The sequence below is a fragment of the Strongyloides ratti genome (assembly GCF_001040885.1).
Source record: "Strongyloides ratti genome assembly S_ratti_ED321, chromosome : 2".
NCBI lineage: Eukaryota > Metazoa > Nematoda > Chromadorea > Rhabditida > Strongyloididae > Strongyloides > Strongyloides ratti.
This window is the reverse complement of record NC_037308.1, coordinates 2,570,558-2,595,696: the sequence shown is the minus strand read 5'-3', so window position 1 is coordinate 2,595,696 and position 25,139 is coordinate 2,570,558. Positions and strand designations below refer to the sequence as shown.

The 25,139-nt window shown below is 24.1% G+C and overlaps 10 protein-coding genes across 10 annotated transcripts; 8 read left to right on the top strand and 2 right to left on the bottom strand.

Moving 5' to 3' along the window:
• Positions 1-323: 323 nt before the first annotated feature.
• SRAE_2000081200 (Transcription factor HNF-4 homolog) lies at positions 324-1,931 on the top strand (the record flags this gene model as incomplete). The annotated part of the gene is made up of 6 exons (XM_024651689.1): positions 324-333; positions 465-632; positions 697-1,076; positions 1,150-1,284; positions 1,344-1,599; positions 1,657-1,931. 6 exons carry the CDS (start codon positions 324-326, stop codon positions 1,929-1,931), a joined length of 1,224 nt encoding a protein of 407 aa, XP_024505342.1.
• A 260-nt stretch (positions 1,932-2,191) lies between these two features.
• Positions 2,192-3,526, top strand: SRAE_2000081100 (Queuine tRNA-ribosyltransferase; the record flags this gene model as incomplete). The annotated part of the gene is made up of 4 exons (XM_024651688.1): positions 2,192-2,497; positions 2,539-3,071; positions 3,117-3,264; positions 3,317-3,526. The coding sequence occupies 4 exons, from the start codon at positions 2,192-2,194 to the stop codon at positions 3,524-3,526; spliced, it is 1,197 nt and encodes a 398-aa protein (XP_024505341.1).
• Positions 3,527-3,725: 199 nt separating this feature from the next.
• On the top strand, positions 3,726-4,491 carry SRAE_2000081000 (Histone chaperone asf1; the record flags this gene model as incomplete). The annotated part of the gene is made up of 2 exons (XM_024651687.1): positions 3,726-3,837; positions 3,878-4,491. The coding sequence occupies 2 exons, from the start codon at positions 3,726-3,728 to the stop codon at positions 4,489-4,491; spliced, it is 726 nt and encodes a 241-aa protein (XP_024505340.1).
• A 330-nt stretch (positions 4,492-4,821) lies between these two features.
• Positions 4,822-6,084, top strand: SRAE_2000080900 (Serine/threonine-protein phosphatase 2A regulatory subunit B'' subunit gamma; the record flags this gene model as incomplete). Its single annotated transcript, XM_024651686.1, has 2 exons — positions 4,822-5,918; positions 5,955-6,084. The coding sequence occupies 2 exons, from the start codon at positions 4,822-4,824 to the stop codon at positions 6,082-6,084; spliced, it is 1,227 nt and encodes a 408-aa protein (XP_024505339.1).
• A 1,182-nt stretch (positions 6,085-7,266) lies between these two features.
• SRAE_2000080800 (SWI/SNF-related matrix-associated actin-dependent regulator of chromatin subfamily A member 5) lies at positions 7,267-10,149 on the top strand (the record flags this gene model as incomplete). The annotated part of the gene is made up of 2 exons (XM_024651685.1): positions 7,267-7,270; positions 7,313-10,149. The coding sequence occupies 2 exons, from the start codon at positions 7,267-7,269 to the stop codon at positions 10,147-10,149; spliced, it is 2,841 nt and encodes a 946-aa protein (XP_024505338.1).
• Positions 10,150-10,668: 519 nt separating this feature from the next.
• Positions 10,669-11,362, top strand: SRAE_2000080700 (Hypothetical protein; the record flags this gene model as incomplete). Its single annotated transcript, XM_024651683.1, has 2 exons — positions 10,669-10,745; positions 10,786-11,362. 2 exons carry the CDS (start codon positions 10,669-10,671, stop codon positions 11,360-11,362), a joined length of 654 nt encoding a protein of 217 aa, XP_024505337.1.
• Positions 11,363-11,855: 493 nt separating this feature from the next.
• On the top strand, positions 11,856-13,106 carry SRAE_2000080600 (Hypothetical protein; the record flags this gene model as incomplete). Its single annotated transcript, XM_024651682.1, has 1 exon — positions 11,856-13,106. The coding sequence occupies one exon, from the start codon at positions 11,856-11,858 to the stop codon at positions 13,104-13,106; it is 1,251 nt and encodes a 416-aa protein (XP_024505336.1).
• A 166-nt stretch (positions 13,107-13,272) lies between these two features.
• On the bottom strand, positions 13,273-14,037 carry SRAE_2000080500 (Protein quaking; the record flags this gene model as incomplete). Its single annotated transcript, XM_024651681.1, has 1 exon — positions 13,273-14,037. The coding sequence occupies one exon, from the start codon at positions 14,035-14,037 to the stop codon at positions 13,273-13,275; it is 765 nt and encodes a 254-aa protein (XP_024505335.1).
• A 1,279-nt stretch (positions 14,038-15,316) lies between these two features.
• SRAE_2000080400 (Hypothetical protein) lies at positions 15,317-17,158 on the top strand (the record flags this gene model as incomplete). The annotated part of the gene is made up of 2 exons (XM_024651680.1): positions 15,317-15,431; positions 15,477-17,158. The coding sequence occupies 2 exons, from the start codon at positions 15,317-15,319 to the stop codon at positions 17,156-17,158; spliced, it is 1,797 nt and encodes a 598-aa protein (XP_024505334.1).
• A 4,978-nt stretch (positions 17,159-22,136) lies between these two features.
• Positions 22,137-23,916, bottom strand: SRAE_2000080300 (Hypothetical protein; the record flags this gene model as incomplete). The annotated part of the gene is made up of 2 exons (XM_024651679.1): positions 22,137-23,104; positions 23,142-23,916. 2 exons carry the CDS (start codon positions 23,914-23,916, stop codon positions 22,137-22,139), a joined length of 1,743 nt encoding a protein of 580 aa, XP_024505333.1.
• Between the last annotated feature and the right edge of the window lie 1,223 nt (positions 23,917-25,139).

Here is a 25,139-nt window from a genome sequence, read left to right as displayed (position 1 = left end):
ATGATGAGACGTTAAAAAAAAATAAAAAAAATTTGTAAATTAATACTCCCTCATTAACACTTCATTGTTTGAATAATGATAAACAGACACTATTATAAATATAATTGCATTGATTTAATATTTTTTTTTAGCCACGCTACTAGACGCTAATTGTAAAATATATAACATTTAAACATGACAATGTCCCATGTACTTTGGATTAACTTTACAATACATTCATATAGTTCCCAATTTTTAAAACTTTTAACAAATGTCATTTTTGTAATTTTAGATTTCGATTTTGTATTTATATTATTAATTTTAATTGTCAACTGAATAAAAATATGTCACAAAGTAAGTTGGAGAATAAATTTTTTTTTTATTATTTGTATATAAAATGTGTATACAAATTTATTTAACCATAAAATGAAATTTTAATTCTAAAATTTTTTTTGTTTAATTTTTTAATAATTTTTTTTTTTTAGGGAGAAAAGTTCCTGAAGGTCAACTTTGTGATGTTTGTAATGATAAAGCCACTGGCTATCATTATGGTGTTGCAAGTTGTAATGGGTGTAAGACATTTTTTCGACGGACAGTTGTATCTGATTTGAAATTTACATGTCAATTTAATGGAAATTGTGATATTGATAAAAGTATGTTTAATTAAAGTATAATTTTTTTTTATTATTTATTATAATTAATTTTTTTTTTTTGTAGATGTTCGTTGTGCATGTCGACATTGTCGTTTTGAAAAATGTTTAGCTGCTGGTATGGATGCTAATGCGATTCAGAATGATCGTGATAGGATTAGTTCTTCTGTTAAAATTAAAAGAGAAGAAACACCTTCTAATGTTAGCATGCCATATAATACTTTAATTGATTCTTATAATTTTAAAAGAGAATTGAACTTTGAAAATTGTAATCCAGATTCGTCGTTAGTAGAAAATGTACAAGATGTTGAAATTATGAATAAATTAGCACGTATAGAAAATTTGTGCAATGATTTAAGAAAAAAAGCAATAGCTGATGATTTAACAGCTAAAGAAATTTTACCAAGACCAAGTTTACTTTTTGAAACTAATAAATTACCTGATGATGTAAGAATAAACTAACAAAAATATATATGTTTCTATTATACTTATTAACTATAACTTTTTAATATTATTCTAGGCAGGAACTACATTTAGAGAATTCTATCCAGCTTCAATGAATGATGTACAGATGTGGAATATTAGAGAACTGCGGTTATGTTTAGAGTGGGTTAAAGTATTTCCCGAATTTAGAGAGTTATCGTCCGATGATCAGGTATATAGCAAATATTTAATTCTTTGTTTAGAAGCTTAAAATATATATTTTTTTTATAGTTTGCTCTTGTACATAATTTTGCTTTTACATTTAATATTTTAAATAGAGTATTTTACTCAATAGACAACGGTGAAGATAAAATTGTTTATCCAAACGGTGCATACATTTTACGTCAACCTCAAGATGAGGTTAGAATTCCCGGTTGTAGATCAATATACCACCGTCAGATGGATGAAATAATGATTCCTTTACGTAAATTAGGTGTAGATATGAAAGAATTCGCAGCATTTAAATTTATTCTTCTCTTCAATCCAGGTATTTGATTAAATTTTATAATTACATATATATAAATGTTTGTAATTTATATTACAGATGCTTCTGATCTTAGTCAATTTGCCAAACCATTAGTTGAAACTACCAGAGAAAAGTACATTAGAATATTATTCAATTATATTATATGTAAAAATGGTGTTAATGAGGGTGGATCACGATATGGTAAATTACTTTTAATGACATCATCTATTCAACAAATAATTGCTCAAAATGAAGAGAATATGCAAGTAATGGAAGTTTTTGGCCATTTCTGGAGAATAAATCAATTTGTCAAAGAATTATGTATGAAAGCTAGAGAAAACGATAGGCAGTAAATATTTTAAATGTTTTTCAAAAATTATTTACCAATCTCATATTAAGTTTGATGATCTTTTGTTTCCTAAATCTTGTATATAGCTGTTAATAATTAAATTTTACATCTTTATCATAGTGTTTTATTTTTCTTTTAAAGATACTTCTCACCAATATTCTTTTTGAAATAAATATTTTATTTAAAAAGTTTTTATTTCTACTAACATATAGAAAAAAAAAAATACTGTTTTTGTTTATATATTTTAATTGTATTTTATTTTTAATGGATGAAACTAAAAATATGAATTTTTCTGTTATCTATAAATCAACAGCTTGTCGAGGTCGTGTAGGTAAATTAAAACTACCTCATGGAATTGTTGATACTCCTGTATTTATGCCTGTTGGTACTCAAGGTACTATGAAAGGTATTTTACCGGAAGAATTAATAGAAATGGATTGTAAAATTTTGCTTTGTAATACTTATCATCTTGGTCATAGACCAGGTCATGAAATTATTAAAGAAGCAGGTGGTCTTCATAAATACATGAATTGGCCAAGAAACATCTTAACAGATTCTGGAGGATTTCAGGTGATTAGAGATTAAATATTTTTTTATAATTAATTATTTAGATGGTCTCATTATCTAAATTATCAAGCACCAATGAGCAAGGTGTCACTTTTCAATCTCCTCATACTGGAGAAACAACACTATTATCCCCTGAAAATAGTATAAACATACAACAAAATCTTGGCGCTGATATTATGATGCAAATGGATCACGTGCTTCATGTACTCACTGGAGGAGATGCTGTTGATGACGCAATGAAAAGATCTATAAGATGGTTAGATAGATGTAAGAAAGTTCACACAAACAAAGAAAATCAAGCATTATTTCCAATAGTTCAGGGTGGTTTAGATTTAGAAAAAAGAAATTATTGTGCAAAAGAAATGGAGAAACGTGCTGAAGTAGGTATTGCTATTGGAGGATTAAGTGGTGGTGAAAAAAAAGAAGATTTCTGGAGAGTTGTTGCTCATTGTTGTGAAACTTTACCACCACATCTTCCAAAATATGTAATGGGGGTTGGTTGGGCTGTTGATCTTGTGATGTGTTCATTGTTAGGAGCTGATATGTTTGATTGTGTTTATCCCACAAGAACAGCTAGGTATTATTTAAACAAATTTTTATTATAAAACATTTTTTATTATAGATTTGGTACGGCTCTTATTCGCGATGGCGGTGAACTCCATCTAACTAGAAATGAATTTAAAAATGACTTTTCTCCTATTGAAAAAGATTGCACATGTACCACCTGTAAAGATTATACTCGTGCTTACTTGTATTCAACTATAAATAAGGTAAACAAACCGTTTTTGTTATTTTAAATTTTTTATGAAAAAATATTTATAGGAAAGTATTGCATGTCACCTTATAACTATACATAATTTACACCATCATCTAACTTTAATGAGTGATCTAAGACTAGCGATGATGGAGGAACGTATTCCAATATGGGTAGAAGAATTCTTAACTAGAATATATAAAAACAAAGAAATACCAAAGTGGGTGTTTGAAGTTTTGGATTACTTAAAAATAAATACTAATTTAAAGAATAATTAAACAAATTTAGTTAAATACTTTTTTTTTGTTATTTGTTGTTATTGTTATTAAAAGTTTTTTTTTTATTTACAATACTATCTTTCTGCAACATTATTCCAGCGTTATGTTACACAGGGTCTTACAACGAAAATAATCAAAATTAGAGCGCAAATCATTTTATTCTTTTAATTATATTTTCCCTTTATTTTAAAAGGTAATAATGGCTAATAGAATAATTATTGAAGATGTTACATTTCATGACAACCCTTCTAAATTTACTGATCAGATAAAATTATCCATAAAGTTTCAAACGGTAGAGAATATAGAACCAGGTATGTTTAACAGCTGAAACGTTGCATATTAATTTTACAGGTACTAAGTTTGAGTTAGTATATGTTGGAGATCCATCCTCAAGAAATTATGATCAGTCGCTGGATACAATAGAGTTTGAAGATATACCTGTTGGTATTCATACAGTTACATTAGAAGTTAATCATCCTGATGTGAATAAAATTCCACCTAAAGATCTTGTTGGAGCAACAGCCATAATATTAGATTGTTATTACAAAAATCAACTTTTTTCGCAAACTTCGTGGTTTGTGAGTGTTGAATATACGGATCCAGACCTTGTTGAAAACCCTCCATTAACTCCTGTTATTGAAAAATTATCGAGAACTATTGATACTGATGACCCTAGGACATGTCTTCATACAATAAAATGGAGTGAGGTTGATGACTTATTGGTTATCCCAAATGTTCCAACAAAACCTGAATCTGGTGAAGATGATGAAATCGTTTTTTCTGCTGCTGATTTTACTGAAGATGAATTAAAAAAATTAGAAAATGAAGCTGAATTTTATGAATCTTCTGATGAGGATGATGAGTCTATTGATCTCAGCGACGAAGACATTTTGGATGAGGAAGAAGAAATTGGAAATACAACCATAGATGAAAATGAAGAAGATGAAACTCCTATGGAAATGTAAAAGTAGTTTAATACTTCTTATGTTTTTTTTATACATTTTACACTTAATTTTGTTAATAATAACTGACGTTTTATTTTTATTTAAATATTTAATGTTATATATGGTTGCGGGAGATTTTTGTTTTTAAAATAAAAATATTCAAAATATGTGGCTGTCACAAAGTCTAATTACGGAGAATATTATCTAATATTTGGAAGGTCAAATATCGTAATACTAGAAGAATAGTTAAAGTATCACTTCTCCACAAATGTTGGTGTATGCCGCCATATTTCAAGTGTCATTGTATTATCTTTTTACTATTGTTGTCTTCTGTATTACTTTTTTTTTTAGATGAATGGAATTATTATTGATGGTAGTGCTTCGAGTTTACAAGAAGTTCGAAAGTTGTCTAATTCATTACTAGTTTCCGACAAAGAAACTGTACTAGAGTTAAAGAAAAAATGCAATGAAAAATTTCATTCAAGATATCCTTCTTCATCTACCACTGAAGGAATGGTAAGAAGAATGTTTCAGTTGTTAGATCCATTTACTGATATTAATGAAAAAATGTGCAAGAAAAATGAATTAAAAGAATGTTTAGCTATTTATCCTAAGGAATCGAGAGAATATATTATCGATAGTCTAACTCCAGCATTTTTTATCTACAAAGATTATGAAAATAGAAGTCAAACTTTAAGAGTACCAGAAATACAGTATTTTTTGAAAAAGAAATATGAAAAAAAAGCTTTATATACAAAATTGGTGATGTATGATTGTGGTATGACAGGATACATACTAAAAGATGATATGAAAAAATACTGTCGTGATGTGTTATCAACATACGATGGTGATTATTTTACTTTTCAAGATGAAAGTTTTCTTGACGAATGTGTAGATCACGCCATAATGAAAATAGAATTTTTTGATATTGACAAGAGTAATAATAAATATGAAATAAGAAAATTATTGCTTAGTCCAAGAATAGATGAATTTGAAAATGTTTTACAAATTCCTGTTGGTGTTAGCTCAAATTGGTATGCTCCAGCAAAAGTTGTTGGTTTTAAAAACACATTCTCAAGTTTGGATTTTGAAGATAAAGGATATCTAACTTTGGAGGAATTTAAACGTTTGGATGTTAATTATTCTGAATTGTTCTACGAAAGGGTTTACCAAATTTTTACAGAGGGTAGTGGTACTTTTTCTTTGTCAAATTTCAAAAAATTATTCTTAATACTCGAGAATCGTCATGAATATCGCGCACAAAAAGTATTTTTTAAACTTTTGGATGTTAATGAGGATGGCTTTATTTGTATGGATGATATTTCAAAGTGGTTTACATCATTAAAAAAACTATTTACTATGAACACAGAAGAAGATTTTCCTGACGAACTTGACTTTGTTAATCAAATATTTGATTTTCTTCTCATTCCACCATTTGAATGTCAAAAGTAAGTTAAAAATACAGTTTTTTATTTATTTTTTAGGATTTCTTTCGATGACATTTACAAATCTCGTAAAGGAGAACAGTTTTATGGAATGTTAATAAATTGTTTACTATACTTAACATTTGAAAATCCAGAAGAACCATCAGAGGAAGCTCCAAGTAATGCATAAAGAATTTAGGTACTATTCAGTTTTGGTAGAACCTTTTATGAGTTAAAATATATAAATAAATCTTTTTATTTCTAACATGTTTATCTTTAATATTAATATTTTTCAAGGTAAATAGTTTTTTAAAACACAAAAAAAAAAGAGTTTTTATGGGTAATTTTTCACAAATAAGAATTTTTTATTTAATAATTTTTTAATATTTTAAAATATTCAAATAACTAATGTATTGTATGAAGAAGATTAATTTCTAAAGTTTTTATAAATAATGTTAGGATTATTTTATTCAGTTTGCATCAATTTTAGTGTATGCAATTATCAAGAAGTATATTTTTTAGATACCGTTAAATTATAAATTTACTTAAAACATAATTATGTACTTTAAAATATTATACAAAGTAACTATGTTTAAAATTTTGTTTTTTTTTAATATATTTAACAAAAGTAAGAATGCGATATTGATAAAAAAAATTAAACTAATGATTAATAAGAATATGTTGCTTTATTATTTTTCAAAATTACTTATTTTTTTTAGAATATTAAAAAAGTGGATTAAGAAATATAATGAAATGTTAAAATAATATTAACAAGTATTTGTAAAATACTTTATAAAAACATTAAAAATGGATTCAAAATTTTTTGTATATGATATTTAGTTTGAGAAGTATTTCAAAATCCTATTGTATTATTATTATAACATAATCAATTTGTTCTTCGCACAAGAATATTTTTAATAGTTAAACTTTAATTGTTGTATACTTTTTGTGATTATATTGTTTATATTTACTTTAATTTGAATTAATATTTGTTTGTACTATAATAATATTTTTTAGGTATAATAGAGTTCTGCCAAAAACATTAACAAGTCAATTTATAACATAAATTTTTAAGTATTAAAAAATACTAATATTTTCAATTTATTACTAATTTTTACATCTATATTTCATAAATTTTCAAAATACACAACAAATTTTGACAAACTTTAATGTAAATATTTAGCATTATTATATTTCTAGCCTTATCATTAAATTTCCCTCATCTCTTAGAACGAAGTATTTTGGAGTGTTGGCAATAAAATATAAATTTGAAATACTCATTACTTATAACGGAATTGGTAGTAAGAGTAACTTTTAAATTTATTTTTAATTAATTTTTTTTTCAATATTAAAAAATTGATAGATTAAAGTAATGCGTAAGTTTTATTAATAATATTAAAAAATAATATATATTTTAGTTCCAGATAATTCAATTTCTGAGAAGTTAATTGAAATAGAAAAAAAAGTTCAAACAAAAATTTTTGGTGGACAATGTATTGATAAAATAAATGGAATAAATAATATAATTTCCGATGATGATCACAGACATATTTTAAAAGAAGAAGAGGAAGATAAAAAATTATTAGAAGAGGCAGAAAAATTTGATAATGTATTTTGTTTTCAATCTTCTCCTGATTACATAACTGGTGGTATCTTAAGAGACTACCAAATTCGAGGTTTAAATTGGTTAATATCACTTGAAGAAAATAATATTAATGGAATATTAGCTGATGAAATGGGGTTAGGTAAAACTTTACAAACTATTTCATTACTTGGTTATATGAAACATTTCAAAGGTTATAATGGGCCTTTTTTAATTATTCTTCCTAAAAGTACTATAGCTAATTGGGAAAATGAATTTTATAAATGGTGTCCATCATTAAAAACTGTTGTCTTAAAAGGGACAGCTGAAGAAAGAAATATTATAATAAAAGATTATATTTTAACATCAAAATTTGAAGTACTCTTAACAAATTATGAACTTATTATGAAAAATATGAATATTTTACAAAAATTTACTTGGAGGTATATAGTAATAGATGAAGGTCATAGAATTAAAAATGATAAATCAAAATTATCAGAATGTGTTAGAAAATTAAAGTCAACAAATCGTCTTTTAATTACCGGAACACCATTACAGAATGACTTGCATGAGTTATGGAGTTTACTTAATTTTTTAATGCCAGAACATTTTTCTGATTCTGAAGCATTTGATTCATTATTTTCAACTGAAAATTGTTTATCTAACAATGAAGAAATTGTTTTAAAATTACATAAAATATTAAAACCATTTCTTTTGAGAAGAATTAAATCTGATGTAGAAACAACATTACTACCAAAAAAAGAATTAAAAGTTTATGTTGGACTTTCGGAAATGCAAAGAAAATATTATCAAAATATTTTAACAAAAAATTTAGAAGTTATTACAGCTCAAGGAAAAAAAGAAAAATCTCGTCTTATGAATATAATAATGCATCTTAGAAAATGTTGTAATCATCCATACCTATTTGATGGTGCTGAACCAGGACCACCATTTTTTACAGGACCACATCTTATATATAATTCTGGAAAAATGGTTTTGTTAGATAAATTACTTAGTAAATTAAAAGAACAAGGTAGTAGAGTTTTAATATTTTCACAAATGGCCAGAATGCTTGATATTTTATCTGATTATTGTTGGATGAAAAAATATGATTATTGTCGTTTAGATGGGCAGACAAGTTATGAAGATCGAGAAAAAAATATTAGATCATTTAATGAACCAGGAAGTGAAAAATTTATTTTTTTATTAACTACAAGAGCTGGTGGTTTGGGAATTAATTTAACAACTGCTGATGTTGTAATTTTATATGATTCTGATTGGAATCCACAAATGGATTTACAAGCTATGGATAGAGCTCATAGAATAGGGCAAACAAAACAAGTAAAAGTCTTTCGTTTAGTTACGCAAAATTCTGTTGAAGAAAGAATACAAAAAGCTTCAGAAAAAAAACTTATACTTGATTCTATTGTTATACAACAAGGTAGAGGTTCGCATTCTAAGAAAGGTTTATCTGGTGATGATATGTTAAATGCTATTAGATATGATTGTAATAGAATTATGACTGGTGATGCTGATTCTATAACCGATGAAGATATAGATACAATTTTAAATAAAGCTGAAAAAGAAACTAATGATTTTAATGAAGAATTAAAAAAAGTAAAAGAAAATAGTTTACGATATTTTTCAATGGATACAACCAGTTCATCAGATAATTTGTATAATTTTGAAGGTACAGATTTTTCCTCAAAAAAAAATACAGATGAATTTTTTTTTGAAATGCCAAAAAGAGAAAGAAAAAATAATATATATGCAAGTATTAAAAATACAATAAAAAAAGAAAAAGAAAATAAATTTGAAATATCGATGCCAAAACAAGTACAATTAAAAGATTATCAATTTTATCCTTCTCAATTAATAGATATACAAGAACGTGAAATGAATTATTATAAACAAGTAAAAGGTATTCCTGCAGAGGTACCTTGTAAAAATGATAATAAAAGTAAAAAAGAAATAGCAAAAATTAGAAAAGAATTACAAAAAAAGATAGATAATGCATTACCACTAACAATTGAAGAACAAGCTTTAAAAAAAGAACTAATAAAACAAGGTTTTAGTAATTGGGGAAAAAAAGAATTTAATAATTTTGTAAAAGCATGTGAAAAATATGGTAGAGATGAATATGAAGCAATAGCTTCTGAAATAGGAACAAAAACATGTGAAGAAGTTGTAGAATATTCAAAAGTATTTTTTTTACGTTACAAAGAACTTCAGGAAGGAAACAAAATCATGGAACAAATAGAGAAAGGTGAAAGAGCCATTGAAAGGAGGATAAAAAATTTGAAAGCTTTAGAGTTACGTGTATCAAAATGTAAATCACCATACTATCAATTTCGTATTAATTATCTTTCAGGAAAAAGTAGAACATGGAATGAAGACCAAGATAGATTTATACTGTTAAAATTTCTTGAATATGGTGGTGAGGGAGAGGATGTATATAATAAAATTTACCGAGATATTGCTGATAGTAATGATTTTATTTTTGATTATTTTTTATTATCTAAAAGTACTACAGAAATACAAAAAAGAATACATTCATTACTAAGACTTATTGATATTGACATGAATGGCAAAAAAAATGACGACAATGATTCTTCAAACAGTAAAGAAAAAAGAAGTAGAAAAAGAAAACTTTCTGAAAGTACTGTTGACTAAAAGAAAGAAATTAAATATTTCTTTTAATTGTTGATTTTGTAAAAAGATTTTTGTATATGGAAAAAAATAAAACTCCTAATATTGTTAACTTTTTTAAATTAATAATAGTGTAAGTTTAATCTTACATTTATTTCTTAATGATACTTTATATTTAGTCATTCTAAAAGACAAATATTTTTTAGATTTCTAAAAACATATATTATATTTCTATTAAAATATGAACTATTTATAAATTGCCAAAATATTAAACTATTCTTAAATAGTGAAAATTTAAACTTGTAAATTATGATAAATGTATAATTGTTATTTTAAATGTTATTATTTTTAATAAAAATTTTTAATATAAAATATCATGATTATAAATTTAATTTTTTTTTTAAAAAAAAGTTTCAAATAACTTCTTGGACAAATATAGTTTTACTATAAAAAATATCTCTTATATTGATATTCTGCTTACTTTTAATAAAAAAATTGTAATCATTTTATCATATTATTTTTTTTATTGTGTTTTTATTAAATATGATTACTAGACGTCAAAGAAAAAGTAGATCTGTTGGACCTGGTCTAAAATTTAATCGTTTAGTACCAAAAAAACAGTAAGTATACTTATATAAGAAAATTACTTTTTTTTTCAAGATCATTGGATAACATTAATACTGGAAAATATCGAAAACGAGTTGCCTTAAGTAAGAAAAATTGTACAGAGGATTTGCAAAGAATTGCGGGATGTTTTGAAGAAATGATAGATGTTTTCAACAATGAAGTTATTATTAATGAAGGAAATCAACTTGAGCCTGAAAATATCCAAATTCCAGATGATAAATTAAAACTTATTAATGATTTTGAAGCAAGAATTTTAATGGATTCTATAAATTGTAAACTTAGTCAAGAGATACAAGGTTTAAAAGAATTAGAAAAAATGATTAATGGTGGAAAAGAAATTCTTAATCTTGATAGACGAATCAATGATGCATTAGAGTTTGAAAAGTCATATAACCAGAAATTAAAAGATTTAACTATTCGTGAAGCACAAACTAAAAACGAAATAGATCGTTTGACGGAACATTATGATACCATTATGAAATTTACTGAAGAATCCGTTACTCCAGTATTAAATAAAATTAGTCACCGTGAAGATCTTCTCTCTAAAGCTAGTGAGAAAATAAAAGAAATTGAAGATGCTATAAATCAATTGACAATGTCAACTATTTAGAAACTTTTTAAATTATATATTTATTAAATATATATATTTCTGTATTTGTAACTTTTAAATATTACTACATATATTGTGGTTAATTTCAAATAGTAACTTATTAAAAAATTTATTGTTTTAATACAACTCTATTTTTACTGACTATTTTTTTTTCTAAATTTTAACTATTATTTTACTATCAAAAAGATTTCTTTTAAAAAAATATTCTTAAGCATAGATAAAAAAAATCTAGTACATTAGATTTTTCCCTATTTTTTATTTTATCTGGAACGATTTATTTTTTTTTATCTTTTATTGTTAATTTGATATTTACATATCATATTAAATAGTTAATTCATATTTCAATGAAATTTGAATAAATATACTTTATACATTTAGGATTAATATTATTTAAGCATTTTTCATTTGATCTTAATAAACTACACAAGTTTCAAATTACTTGAAAAAAAAGCATAAATTTCAAAAATTTAATTTTAATATTTATTCGGAAGTAATGAACTTTCTAAAAAATCTGGGTAATATACTTCCATCAATGAAGAACAATAAAAATAAGAAGAAATTAACAGAAAAAGATTTTAGTGTTTTTACAAAAGCAATATATGAAGAAAGAAAACGTCGTAAAAAAAGATATCAAGAAGAGGAAAGGAGAAAAATTAGACATGGAAAACATCAAAAATCTAAAAGACGTTTTAACAAAGATAAAGGACCAGCAAAAAATTCTTATGTTCCTAGTAATTTAGAAAGTAAAGATAATTTAGCATCTCCATTTCTAAATCCACCAAATGCACTTCTTCAACTTTGTAAAGAAAAAGTTTTAGAAACAAAAGTAGATAATGCATGTACAAAAAATATCCCTGAAAATGATACTTCTAGTGTTAATAAGGTTAACAATAATAGCTTAAGAGAAAAAAAACATTATATACCATCTAATGATAAAATTGTATCACAATATTGTAACGTTGCTCTTACAAAATCTTCAAATGTTAATGTAGCAGTTCATGAAACATATCGTAACAATAAACCATTAGTGTGTAATGATCCAAAAAAAAGCAATAAAAAACCTAATGAATTACCAAAAGAAAAAAATTTAAAATTACCTCCAAAATTATTATCCAATGATACAAATAAAAAAAAGAAAAATTTTGATAGTCTTGGTGCAACTAATACTGCTCCTACTTGCAAAACGATAGATATAGTTCATCCATATGCTATTTTAAATGTTAAGAATGATGTTTTCAATAGTAAACTGACATATTTACACAAAGAAAATAATAATAATAACTGGAATGTTTATGATATTAATGGTATACCATTTTGGGCACCAAAATTAGAAAATGATGATGACAATACAGATGACACAACACCAGATTCAATTCCTTTAGATTCTTCATCATTAATAGATATTGAACAAGGAAAGTTAGAATTACCTGAATGTATAGAAGAACCACAAGACTTGAATCCATTTCAACCATTAAGAGTAATGATAAATAGAAATTCTAAATATTTTGAAAATAAACTTCTTTGTCTTATAACATTACGTTCAATGGCTGCACTTCATTTAAAAGATATGCCAAGTAAAACAGATACATCTACACTTCAAAGTATAAGATCTCCTAATGTTGTTATAACAGATAATCGTGAATGTGTCTCCTATTCAAAGTGGGTTCCAAAATCTACTTTTAAATGTAAATATACTGGTGAAATTTGGCCTGTTAAACATGTAAGTAATGAAGAAAAAAATTAAAATAATAATATCTACAAATAATTTACTAATAATCTCAACAAAATATTTTATACATTTATGTTGTAAATCTTTGAAAAATAAAATGATATTTTATTAATTAATCGTTCATTAAGATTTATTTAAAAAAATTACATCAATATTTGAATATAATAAAATAATGAGAAAATTAAAGGTAAATATTATGTGAATAATATGTATTTTCAAAGTTTAAAATATTTTCATCTTTTAAAATATTTAAAGAATTATAAAAAAAATTATTTCCTTGATTATTAATTATATCATTGATTGAAGAAAATGATTCACAATTATCTTTATTATTTTTTTTAAATGTTCCATTAAATACAATTAATTCACTTAATTGTGTTCCATTATTATAATTATTCTTCTTTCTAATCACTGAAAATATAAACTTTCTTATTTCATGTTCTGCTAAATTTAATCTAAATTCTACAATATCTAAATTGTCTTCAGCAAGAATAAGAACATGTAATGGTTCATTTAAATGATTTTGGACAATCTTCTGTGGATTAATATTACTTAATTCACTATTTTTAATTGATCCTTTACCTCTAATTCTAATTTTACAACCAGTCATAGCTTCTAATTTTCTTACAGTTAATCCTTTTGGTCCTAAAATTCTACCAACAATGTTACATTTTGGAAATTGATTAACAGGAATAAAAATTTTTCTCCATTTAATTTCCCTGGTAGAATTTAATGATTGTGGATTTAAAAAAGAATTGTAATGATTAACATTAAAAGATGACTTTATGTTATCAATTTGAATTTTTAATAATTTTAACGTTTCTGGAATAATACAAGAAATACCAGATGATGTTAAAAAATTGTTTTCATTTGTAAGAGTTATATAATAATCATTAGCAATATCTTTACAATTTTTTATTAAATCATTTGTATATGTATATTGCATAATTTTGTTATTCTATAACAATTTATTAGTTAAAAAATTAAATTAAAACTTACCAAATTATTGCTATTTTTTGGTAAAGAATTAAAATAATTATTTAAAAAAACATTATCCATGTTGTTGAAAAAGTAATCAGTCTGTGACATCATTGCACTAGTTAAATTTTATAGTTAAAAAAATGAATATGTAGTTAAATTGAGTTTTATACTTGTAGAAAAAAAATTAATATGTTATATAAATTTCACAGTGTTAATTTCTATCAATTTTGAACTTTAGTGTTAAATATCTATCAAATTTACCAGTAAGATAGTTAACGTAAAACGAAAAAAAAATTTTTTAATGATCATTAATCATGATGTACTTCTTGTTTTATATCATATTTAGTGTTTTACGGAATAAAGTATATTATAAGTTTCCTAGTTTCACATATCCTTTTTTTTAGTCTTTCCATGTGAATATGTTTTCAAATCATTTGTAAAGAAATATATTTACAAAGTAAAATATTTATATATTCTGTTTAAAAAATTTTCTAAATGATTATAAACAACTTCTGATATCTTTTTAATATAAAAAACACAGACAACATTTTTATAAATCAATTGAATAGTATCATAAATGATAGATCTTAATTATACAGTAATTTTAAATCTTACTGTATACTTATTAATAATGGAAAATTATTAATATAATTTTTAGTTTTTTTTTTCTTGTTATTTTTACAATATTATTGTTGTTAATATTATAATATAAAATTTATTTGTTTTTTTTTTAATTTTTAAATAAATAAACATTTTAATGAATATCAATTTTAAATAAAAAATTTATATGTACGCAACATTACAATTTTTTAGAAGTAATAAAAAATTCGAGACAATTTTATGTATCAAATAATTGGTCAAAAATTATTAATAAAACAAAAACTAAAGTTGTTATGCTAAAAAATTTCGTAAATTTACACTTCAGAACAATACTTTTAAAAATTTAATTTCTTATTATACAGTATAAATAATACTACTTTTATTGTAGTATCAATTATATAAATAAATTTAAATCAACTTCAAAAAAATTTGTGTTAATAGAAAGATATACAACTAAAACAAACGACCAATAAAAATCAAAAAATAACCTTAACTATGATAAAATAAAAAAAAAGTTTACCATATCTTATCATATAAAATATATTTTTATTTTTTGGGGTAGTGTCTTTTAAACGGTTCTAGTTGTTTTTTTTTGCTATTTTGATCTTTAAAATATTTAAATTTTTGGAAAATAAATTTTTACAATGGTTAAAAAGATAAGTATAATAAAGGAACATGGAAGAATTTTTAAATTGTCTAAAACAACTAAAAAAAAAGAAAATTCACCAATATTAAAACAAAAAATCATAAACAATAATGGTATGTTTTTATTTTTTTTTAAAATTATATACAAAAATACTTTAGTCCAAAGTTTGCATACAACAAAAGATGGAGATAAAAAAATTTTACCTGCAGAAATTGTTGGAAATGACGATTTTTTAATGTCACAAATAATAAGAATGATTCCAAACTCTAAGGAAAGAGCGAATTTAAGATTAACTTCTAAACGCCTTAATATTTTATGTAATTCTAAACTAAATAATAAACCATTTCAAAAATTTTTAACTAGAGAAAATTCAAATGGATTTGAGTGGGAAATATTTAATCGAAAGAATGTTCATACTTTTGTAGAAGTTGTTGGAGATACATTAGCTATTAGAGTCCCACATTGTAACTCGAATGTTTTAGCATATTTGGAAAAACGTCGAGAAATGATCGAGTTTCATAGATTTAAGATAAAAAAACTGGAAGTAGAAAATATTCATGATGGTTGTTTAAATTTTTTTAAAAAGTTAGATTGTTTTGAAAATGTTGAAATGGTTACTTTTCATCCTGTAAATGCATCTACTTTAGTTTTGAAATTTTTTGAATGCTGTTCAAATTTAAAACCAAGTATTGTAAGATTTGCTTGGTTATATTTAAGCCGAATTATTTTTCATCCAACATATGGAAATGTTGATTTTGATAAATTGTTTCCGAAATCTGTAAAAACTATACAAATTGATTGCAATTTATATGCAATACAGTGGTTGTTTAAATTATCAGATCATATACCTAATATGTATTTTGATACACTAATACTTGGTGATGGATTTTATAATGGACTAAATATATTATCAGGAATTAGAGAAAAATCACTGAAACTTATGAGATGTTTCCAAAATGTAGAAATTAAATTTAATGAGGAACTTGAGTATGATGTTACTTCAAGCCTTTTAGGAAATTTATCACTATTTGAAATTGATGGTGGAACAAAGTTATCTTATGATGTTATGATTACTCTTCATAAATTTCGATATGTTCGTTTTAATCCATTACATGATGAACTGATGCCAGAGGATATTGATATTAGATTAGCTGCATATAATATTTTAAACATACATCATTTTCGTGTACAATGTGACTCAAGTTGGACAAAACCTTCGAAATTTTATATAAATCCCTTCCCAAAACTTTTTGAAATGATGCGTAATTTGACAACATTAGAATTGTCAATGAGAATTTTTCGTTCAACAGATGAATTTAAAGTTCTTGTTAAAAAATTAAGTATAAATATAAAGAATGTAAAACTTTCCCAATGTGAAAAACTAAAAAGTGCTTGTATTGAATCATTAGCTGATGCATGCAAACAGATAACCTATCTTTCATTGGAGCATGTTAAATCAAATGCTATTTCAATCAAAAAAACTATTTCTGTTTTTAAAAATTTAAAAGGATTTTCAATATTTTTTCTATATCACAATAAAAATATTGATTCATTTAATGATCTGATAAAAATAAATGATACTAATGGTGTAGCTACACTAAACTGGCCAGAATTAGATTTTCTACAGGTAGTATTTAATTCTCCAAGAGTAAAAGTTAAGAAACTTATTGAACAAATTGAAAAAAATACACCAAGAAAATGTGGTGAATTTATTATAAAATATCATTCAAAAAAAAGTTTTTGTTCCAGTGAAGTGTTGGAAATTTTAATTCAAAAATCATCCAAATACTATTGCAAATTTATTGGATTATTTTCTACACCAGTTTGGATTAAAGATTAAACCATGATATTTCTTTCCAATTTATTAATTGTTATATTATATTACGGGAAAAAGTTTTATTAATAATGTTATGTTACTTTTATATTATACTTTTTTTTTTTAATATTCCTAGTGTCAAAAAAGCACCAGCAAAATAGAGATTTAGTAAGAATATTAGTTAAAATTTATTGAAAAAATGTATTTTCATGATTTCTACATTTTAATTTTGTTTAGTGTTTTTTAATAATATTACTCTGTAGCTTTAAATTTTCAAGATGTTTAAAATCTAAAACGTAAAAATTAATCTTCCTAATAAATTTCCGTACTTTTAGGAATTTATTTGCTTGTGATATAATTTATTTCTTAAAAGAATTTTAAAACTACATTTATTATCATATCACATAATTTAAAACTTTATGTCAGTTAAACTAAACTCAAAAAATATATCGTAAAGAAAAGTTTTAAAATCATTAGTTAATTTTTAAAGTTCCTAGTTGTATCAGGAAAGTCAATTTTTATTAAAAAATATTCCCCAATTTTGCCCTCAACTTTGAATACTTATAACTCTTGAAGCTTCAATTTTCGAATATTGTTTCTTATATTCAAAATTCATACCATTTCCAGGGCTATCGAATGAATATAGTGGCATATTAAAATTCCAAAAAAAGTAGTTTATTTTTGGTCACAGTTTTGGAAGTAAAATCAGAAATCTAGAAAATTTTCAGCCAATTTTTATATTTCTGAAAATAACAATGTTATAGCTCTGAAAATTTATATTCTAGACCTACTTTTGAATAGAAATCGAATGAAACTAATCCCGTTTTATTAGGATAAGTATTTGCTGAGATATTGAAAAGTGGGGAACAAAGAATATTTTAGAAAAATTTCCGCCTTTGGTCATATCTCGCTTCATAATGTAGATAAATACAAGCAGATTTCTGCAATCGTCTTCAAATGAGTTTTCAAATGGGGTCTACCTTCAAAATTTTTTTATACCTTTAACCGCTTTCGAGATATAAAAAAATGGTGACAATAGATTACGCGCGAAAAAGTACCAAATTTCATATCTCAAGAACCATTGAAAATAAAAAAATGTTTTCAACGTAGAGTATACCTTAAATTACAAAAGAAGCACAGCGCATCAGGTTTCATGATTCTGTGACTTCATTAACGTGAGTTATCGCTAGATTCTTAAAACTTTTTTTTTAACTTATTTCTTATCATATCTTTATTTCTAGAAGTCCTATGAAGATGTTAATAGGCTTAATGAATTTCTCGTAAAAAACTGATCTAGAAAAAATTATTTATTTTAAAAATTTACAATATTTTTATAAAAATCATGATTTAAAAAAAAATTCCACAATTTTGCCCCTCAACTTTGAATCCTTATAACTCCTGAAGTTTTAATTTTAGAATATTGTTGATTATATTCAAAATTTATCCCATTTCAAGGGCTATCGAATGAATATAGTGGCATATTAAAATTCCAAAAAAAGTTGTTTATTTTTGGTCACATTTTTAGAGGTAAAGTCGGAAATCTAGAATATTTTCAGCCAATTTTTATATCTCTGAAAGTATTTATGATATAGCTATGAAAATTAATATTCTAGATCTTCTTTTGAATAGAAATCGAATGAAAGTGGTCGCATCTTCATAGGATCAGTATTTCCTGAGATACTGAAAAGTCGGGAACAATGAATATTTTTGAAAAATTTCCGCCTTTGGTCATATCTCGCTTCATAATGTAGATAAATACAAGCAGATTTCTGCAACCGTCTTCAAATGAGTTTTCAAATGGGGTCCACCTTCAAAATTTTTTTATATCTTAAAGCATTTTCGAGATATAAAAAAATGGTGACAATAGATTACGCGCGAAAAAGTACCAAATTTCATATCTTAAGAATCATTGAAAATAAAAAAATGTTTTCAACGTAGAGTATACCTTAAATTACAAAAGAAGCACAGCGCATCCAATTTCATAGAATTGTGACTTCATTAACATGAGTTATCGCTAGATTCTTAAAACTTTTTTTTGAACTTATTTCTTATCATATCTTCATTTTTAGAAGTCCTATAAAAATAAAAATAGCAGCAATGAATTTCTCGTAAAAAAATGATCTAGAAAAAAGTATTTATTTTTAAAATTTATAACATTATCATAGAAATCATCATTTACAAAAAAATATTCCCCAATTTCGCCCCTCAACTTTGAATCCTTATAACTCATGAAATTTTAATTTTAGAATATTGTTGATTATATTCAAAATTCATCCCATTTCAAGGGCTATCGAATGAATATAGTCGCATCTTCAAATTCCAAAAAAAGTTGTTTAATTTTGGTCACATTTTTAGAGGTGAAGTCGGAAATCTAGAATATTTTCAGCCAATTTTTATATCTCTGAAAAAAATAATGTTACAGCTATGAAAATTAATATTCTAGACCTACTTTTAAATAGAAATCGAATGAAACTAGTCCCATATTCATAGGATGATTATTTGCTAAGATACTGAAAAGTCGGGAACAATGAATATTTTTGAAAAATTTCCGCCCTTGATCATATCTCGCTTCAAAATAAAGATAAATACAAGCAGATTTCGGCAATCGACTTTAAATAAGTTTTCATATGGGGTCTACATTCAAAATATTTTTATACCTTTAATCATTTTCGAGATATAAAAAAAGGATGACAATGGATTACGCGCGAAAAAGTACCAAGCACATTATTTCAAGAAGGGTTAAAAATTTTAAAATCTTTTCAACGTAGGGTATACCTTAAATTATGAAAGAAGCACAGCGCATCAAGTTTCATGCTTCTGTGACTTTATTAACATGAGTTATCACTAGATTCTTAAAACTTTTTTTTAAACTTATTTCTTATCATATCTTTAATTCTAGAAGTCATATGAAGATGTGAATAGGCTTAATGAATTTCTCGTAAAAAGCTGATCTAGAAAAAAGTATTTATTTTTAAAATTTATAACATTATCATAGAAATCGTCATTTACAAAAAAATATTCCCCAATTTCGCTTTTTAACTTTGAATCTTTATATCTCCTGAAGTTTCAATTTTCGAATATTGTTGATTATATTCAAAATTTATCCCATTTCAAGGGCTATCGAATGAATATAGTGGCATATTAAAATTCCAAAAAAAGTTGTTTATTTTTGGTCACATTTTTAGAGGTAAAGTCGGAAATCTAGAATATTTTCAGCCACTTTCTGAATCTCTGAAAATAATGATGCTATAGCTATGAAAATTATTTATCTAGCCCAACTTTTGAATAGAAATCGAATGAAGCTAGTTCTATTTTTATAGGATAAGTATTTTCCGAGATACTGAAAAATCGGGAACACTAAATATTTCAGAAGATTTTCCGTTTTTGGTCATATCTCGCTTCATAATGGAGATAAATGCAAGCAGATTTTTACAATTGACTTCTTATAAATTTTTATATGAGTTCACCTTTTAAAATATTTTTATATTAATTATTTAGATGTTTAAAAATGTTTTTTAAATACTTTCCTGGTTTTTTGTAATCTTCGTAATTTTATCCCCTAGAAATGTTAGTGAATAGTTTAAAATTGAAAAATAATTTTAATATTTTAAGCTTTTTTTTATATAACGTTATTTTTTACCAGTAAAGTTTCTGGCTAAAATTTAACGTATAATAATAGAATTCGTTTCATCTAATTTATCCTTGAAAAGTGGTTTATTACAAAAATTTTCTATGATAACATCAACATTGTTTTTTCCAAAATTTATTTAATCATTTATACACATTTTAGGTTTTTGCTTGATTTTTTGTATATTTTTTTCCATTCAAATATTTTAACAACAAACTATTGATTAAATTTTATAATATATTTGTATAATTTATTTATTAACATAATTGTTAATTTTAGTATGTTGTAGTAAAACTAAAATTTAGTATTAAATGAATTATTAATTGATACAATACAAATGTTTTTGATATTTTAAGTAATAAAGTCTAAATTTGAATTTCATTTATTAATTTTCAAAATACAATAATGATATCAATTACCTATAAAATAAAATCACTAATATTAAAAGATGTTGTTATATGACAGCTTTTCTGGTACAATAGAATCTTCTTTTTTTAAGATTTCAATAAGAACTTTATTAAAATGTGAATGTATATGTGATGCTTTATTATGTTTATGTAACATTTTATTTGCTTCATTGGCACTTAATATAAAAATCATGTACGGAATTTCTTTGTTATTTAGATTAACACTTAGTATACTATGTTTGCTGAATAAAAAAAAATTTTATATAATTTTACATCAATTTCTTGAGGTAATTTTTACTCCATGAAGTAATACTATTTTTAGATGTTTAATATCAATTTTTGTCTTTTTGCAATTTTTAGTGACAAGTTTCTATTAACAAAACTTATATTCAATTGTTGTGATATTTTTTTGTCATTATTAAAATTATCATTTGATGAAAAAGTAAAAAGCTATTATAGTAATAGTATACCAGGGATAATGTGTGTTTCAAAGAGTGTAATATTAAAATATGATAAAACAAAAGAAAGTTATGTTTAGAAATTTTTTATTTTAATTATAAAGTTTTAAAAAGTAATTCAATTTTTAAAATAAAATTTTTTTTATAAAACATTACTTTATAATTGTGTCTTATCATTTATAAATATCTATTTTTATCCTATGTTACAAAAAGTTTTAATAATATTAATGTTTATAGTATTCAAAATTTAAGAAAGTATTTAGTTGGAAGAAATTATTATGGAATGAAAAATTTTTTTGAAAATAAATTGAAGAAAAACATTTTATAATCAAGAATTGTTTCCTGTACTGACTAGATTATAAAAGTCAGTTTCAAGAATGACATCATTTTTTTTTAAAAAATATTTATTGTGCAAAAAATAAAGCTATATATGAAATACTATTTTATTTTTTTAATAAATTAGCATTATTAAGTTATAAAAAAATAGAAAAATTATAGCAAAAAAAAAATCAATTACCATTTTCGGAATTTTCATCTTCATCGGATTGATTGACATTTGAAGAAATATAACTTGGTTTTGTTTTTTTATTCACATTATTAGATAAGGGTGATTTATTGGAATATTTTTCATGTAAAGGTGTACATGCTTCATCACCTAATATATCTTTAAGAACACTTTTGTTAAAATCCCATAAAACTGGAGCCTTTGATGCTCTTGGTTGAATAAGAGGAGCTTCTCCAGTTAATCTAACTCTTTTCAAATTTACAAGTCTCTTATATTCATCAGATCGTATAAAATCAAGTTTTTTTTGTGTTTCTAAGATGGCACTTGGAATATCACAAAGAATTTTTATTTTTCCTCCATTTTCAGCAATAAATTCCAATTCATTAGCAAATGAATGTTTGATAACACCAGACAAAGACGATCTCATAAATATTGAACTCAAATAGTTAGAATCCAACTTACGCTTAAAATGATATTCATAATTCAGTTGAAAACATTGTACACTAACTTCTTTTTCTTCTTTTGGTGCATAAGATAAAAGTTCAAACCATCTAAATTTTTCTTCTATACACCCTTCCTTATCTTCAATACGATCTAATTTCTTTTCAATTCCTATTAATTTTCTTCTCATTGCTTCCATATTAGCTTTTCTTACCGCAACCATTTCATTTCCTAATTTAGACATGTTTTTATCAGATTCATTAAAACGAACAATAAATTTATCTCTGGCTTCATCAAAAACTATATGAAAATAAGGTGTACAATATCTACTTTTCATGAAAGTCAAAAAAGTATATCCAGTCCATTCTCTAAATGTATTGGAACTAATCTTATAATAATTGCAAAAAAATGTCTCATATCGATCAGAAACTAATTCACCTGTTCCTTTAACTACATACGAAAGTGTATATAACATCAAAGCCAATCTATCATAAAATAACTCCTTTGTATGATCACTATATTTATAATATTCTAAAAAATTAAATTTAATAAATTATCTTTAACTTACTTAACAACGTTGAAAAAGGTATATTATAAAAAGAAATTGGTTCATTAAATGATTTGTTAACTACATTTACTTTTTTTAAATCTTCATATGTTATTTCAATATTACTTCTAAAATATATTCCAATATCGTCAAGATCTCTAGTTATAACATTCATTTTTTCAAAATTATTTGTTTTAGAGTTTATCGGTGAATGATTCTCCTTTTTGTCATCTGAAGAATTTTTTCTTGTTGATTTTGTCTTATTATTAGTTTTAAAAATAGAATTTAAATCATCCACAGAATTGTATGTAAAATCACTAATATCCGATTCCTTATCATCATCTTCCTCATCAGAGTTTATTTCTGGACAATTTAAAGCAGATATAACTGCATCATCAATAAGATTAAACATATTACCTTGAGGTATTTTATTATTATCCATAATAATATTTTTAAAATTTTCATTGATTTCATTTTCAACAGTATTATCGTCGGTATTGGAAAAAGAAGGCCAAATATTGTTTTTCGTTGGTTTCTGATAATTTGGTAACGAAAAGCTATATGAAGCTAAACAATTATTTCCAGATACTTTCTTTTTAATGTCAATTTCAATTGAAGACAGGTTACTACTATCACTGAGATCAGGACCATTCAATGTCTTGGTTGACGCATGTACATCACGTTCATTAAATATGAAAGATTGTTCCGAAAAACTAATTGACGATTCAGAACTCTCCGAATCTGGCATACAAGATTCATCGAGATATACTTCTGATACATCTGAATTTGAATCCATAACTTTTATGCTTAATTTCTACAAGTATAAAAACTTTATTAAAAAAAAGTTTAATAGAAATTTAAAACAAAATTGTATCTAAACAAATTTAAACAATTTTTTTTTTCAAAAAATGTATTGTACTAAAAAAATGGTAAACGCGTAAATTTATCACACCCAGGATTTTCTCTTCAAGACAAATTTGTTTTGGATTTGCTGCTTTCCCATAATTTCAAATAAAATTTTGATTGAATTTGCTACTTTTTTTTTAGTATATAGATAAATAAATTTTGCTAAAAACAATTTCTCTACTAGATCAATTTTTTTTTAATTTTTGATTAATTAACTTTTTCAGCATAAAATAATTAAATATTATTATAAATCATCATAAATATTTAAAAATTAATAAAACAATTTAATTTTTAATCTATATATCCATATAACACACAAAAAAAAACTCAGCAAAACAGAGTCAATTTTACCCTGAAAAGAGTTTCCTGAATGTGATAAATTTATATGTAGTTCTGAAAAATTGTTCAAGCAATCTAATAAAAAAAACTTAAAATTTCTGTGTTGTAAAATTTAATTTACACTCATTTAAGAAATACAAAAGAGCTACCAACATTTGTTGAAATGAATAAAAATAACAAAACAAAAAACTAAAGAGTTAGGTCTGAAGAAAATTACTTTGGGACATTAACCTAAAAATCGTAAGGTGAGAAATAAGTAAACATTTTTTCATTGTCATTTAGAATTAACATTGGGTTATTCTGAAATATATATTTATTTTCAAAGAATGTATGTATACATAATGAAATAGAACTTTTTGTCTTATATTACTCAAAAAATGAACTTTTATACGATATTTAATAAAACCATATTCAAACAATTGTTTTTCAATCTTATAAATAATAGTTTACGTACTCTTTATCATATAACAAAAATACTTTAAGAATCATTTAGCAATAATATATAATTTTAATAAAATAATAGTGTTATGATTATCTAATTTAAAGCTACATAAGATTTTTTTAAAAATATTAGAAACTTATATATTATTTCAGTTATCACAAATAAACGGATTACCTGTTAATATCTATTTAAACTTTTCAATAGTACATAGATTCTTAATTTTTTTCACTATTAAAATACTGCTTTATTAGGCTTATGAGAAAAAGTTATAAGTAAATGATGTATAAAAATAAAAAAAAATTTGCTTATATATACAGAGCTTACTTACAATT